The 2733-nt window shown below is 31.4% G+C and overlaps 1 protein-coding gene across 1 annotated transcript; it reads left to right on the top strand.

The window, feature by feature from the left end:
- The first annotated feature begins 924 nt into the window (after positions 1-924).
- On the top strand, positions 925-1821 carry LOC139707885 (zinc finger protein 300-like). The gene is given in 1 exon segment (XM_071619788.1): positions 925-1821. A coding segment is annotated over 1 exon segment (897 nt).
- The last annotated feature ends 912 nt before the right edge of the window (positions 1822-2733 follow it).

The raw sequence follows: 2733 nt of genomic DNA, 5'->3' as shown, positions 1-2733 counted from the left end.
GTGTATTATATTCTTCATAAATACTAATAGAAGGAATTCAATACCTTGTAAGAATAATACTGGTAAGTATATGAAACAATGATTGTGTTAATTCATTTTTGTGTTAATTCATTATATTTAGTCATTTTACATTGTATATATAGTATAAAATACCATGATATATTTAGGCAATAAACAAAGGTGTATTTGTCAATGAAAGAAATCATCATATCACACGAATTTAACAATATAAAAATCAGTTTATTATACTTGATTGGTATGTGTTGACTTCATTCAAGTATTATGGCCATAGGCTATTGAAGGTTTCTATAGTCTTTTAAAATGTTTTTATGGAAAATTTTATAAACACATATGTGTATATTTCTTAGTAAATTATTTTGTTCATATTTCTTTTTAAGAGTCCATAGCCTCTTTACCATTGTTGAATATTTGTAGTATTATCACTCAAAATATACTAGCTATTTTCATGTCTGTATGTCATTTTAGACCAAAACCAATTTTTGGACACTCTTTGAAAAAGCCACAAATGTTTGTATATGATTTACATTTCTCTTATTCTACTGAGAGTGAAGGTAGCTGGTAGATATTTCCTAAATACACAATGCTATCTTATGGAGGATAAAAGGCTGTGGGTGTCAAAAGTAACATACTTACCTTCACTTTATTATATTTCTCTTCTTAATAATATACTCCTCTTGGATACTGTGGTTTCTACAAGAATTTGGGTAATATTCTCAAGGTAATTTTGTCTGTACATATTTATTGAACTGATAAGTTTTTTGATTTATGATGACTTGTACTTACTAATCTGCTACACTCCTGATGTATGTATTTTACCTTTATTTCATGTTATGCATGCAAAATATATTTATCCCTGTCTAGTAGCTATTGTTTTTTTTTTTTTATTTTTTGTTTATTTCAGCCATGACTTCTCATAATCCCCAAGAATGTTCACCAGAGAAGGGCATAAAACATATATTTCACAAAGAGATAAGTGGGAAATACAGAAGTTGTGATCTTGACTATTTACAACAAAACAAAATATGGAAAACTACAAGTGAGAGTGAACACCAGAAATCATATAAAAAATCAGGCTTTGTTCACCACCAGAAAATTTATACTGGAGAGAAGCCCTACAAATGTGAAGATTGTGGCAAAGCTTTCAGTCAAAAATCACACCTTATTTGCCACAGAGGAACTCACACTGGAGAGAAGCCCTACAAATGTAAGGAATGTGGCAAAGCTCTCAGTCAAAAGTTAGGCCTTAGTTACCACAGCAGAACTCACACTGGTGAGAAGCCCTACAATTGTAAAGAATGTGGCAGAGCTTTCAGTCAAAAAGAATCCCTTATTTGTCATATAAGAACTCACACTGGAGAGAAGCCCTACAAGTGTAAAGAATGTGGCAAAGCTTTCAGTCGAAAATCACACCTTATTCGCCACAGAGGAACTCACACTGGACAGAAGCCCTACAAATGTAAAGAATGTGGCAAAGCTTTCAGTCAAAAATCACACCTTATTCACCACAGCAGAAGTCACACTGGAGAGAAGCCGTACAAGTGTAAAGAATGTGGTGGAGCTTTCAGTCGAAAATCACGCCTTATATGCCACAGCAGAACTCACAGTGGAGAGAAGCCTCACAAAAGCAAAGTATGTGACAAAGTTTTTACTCAAATATAACCCCTTATTTTCCACAGCAGAATTCACACTGGAGAGAATCCCTGCAAATGTAAAGAATGTAGGAAAGCTTTTAGCAATAAAATAGGCCTTATTCACCATAGAAGAACTCACACTGGAGAATGGCCCTACAAATGTGAATAAGGTGGCAAAACTTTTAATAAAAAATAAAACTTTATTCACCACAGCAGAAGACACCCTGGTGAATGTGAAATGTGAATAAATAATCAATGAGCTATGTTTCATAGTCTTATTTTCTATGGACCAATTAGTAAGGTAAACTGAGAAGGTTGTATGTAAAGATTAAGTTTCTTATCATAAAATGTTGTCTTATCAGCTACAATAGGATAAAGTCTTCTTATACATGGAATCCATACAAAAATAATATTGAATATTATTCACAATTAGTATTAATTAATACTTTTAAAGAAACATTAAACCTCATTAACAACAGAATTTATACAGAAAAGAACCCCTACAAATGAAAACAATGTATCAAATCTTTTAATATGAAATCAATTCTTTTTCACCACTAGGCTATTTATTCTGGAAAAAAGACATAGAAATATAGAGAATGTAGAAACATTTTAAATTATATATCATACATTACTAGACATCAGAGAAAATACACTGGAGAGAAACTTTAGAAATGAGACCATTGTACCATTCTTCTAAGAAAGGGTCAAAATTTAATCCTCACCACAATAACCATAGCAGAGAGAAAGTTTTGAAATGTAAAAATTGACAATGTTACAATGCCTCCAAAATTTATTAATCAATACTCAGCACCTGTGGATACATACTGGATAGAGAGAGTACAAATGGGAAAAATGAAAACATTTCATAGCCACATGTTTCTTAAACACTACTGATTTTTGGAGATATCATTGTGCCCAGAAACCCTAAAAAGTTAAATAATATTTCCAAAACTTATTCAAATTTTAAATTCATTGAACATCTGAAAACTCATACCAATATTGAACTTTGAACACATTTTGTACAAAATGTATGCCTTATATAATAATGAAACACTTATAATAAACACCTTGACAAATT

The sequence above is a fragment of the Marmota flaviventris genome, chromosome 12 (assembly GCF_047511675.1).
Source record: "Marmota flaviventris isolate mMarFla1 chromosome 12, mMarFla1.hap1, whole genome shotgun sequence".
Classification (NCBI taxonomy): Eukaryota; Metazoa; Chordata; class Mammalia; order Rodentia; family Sciuridae; genus Marmota; species Marmota flaviventris.
This window is presented reverse-complemented; position numbering and strand designations above follow the sequence as displayed.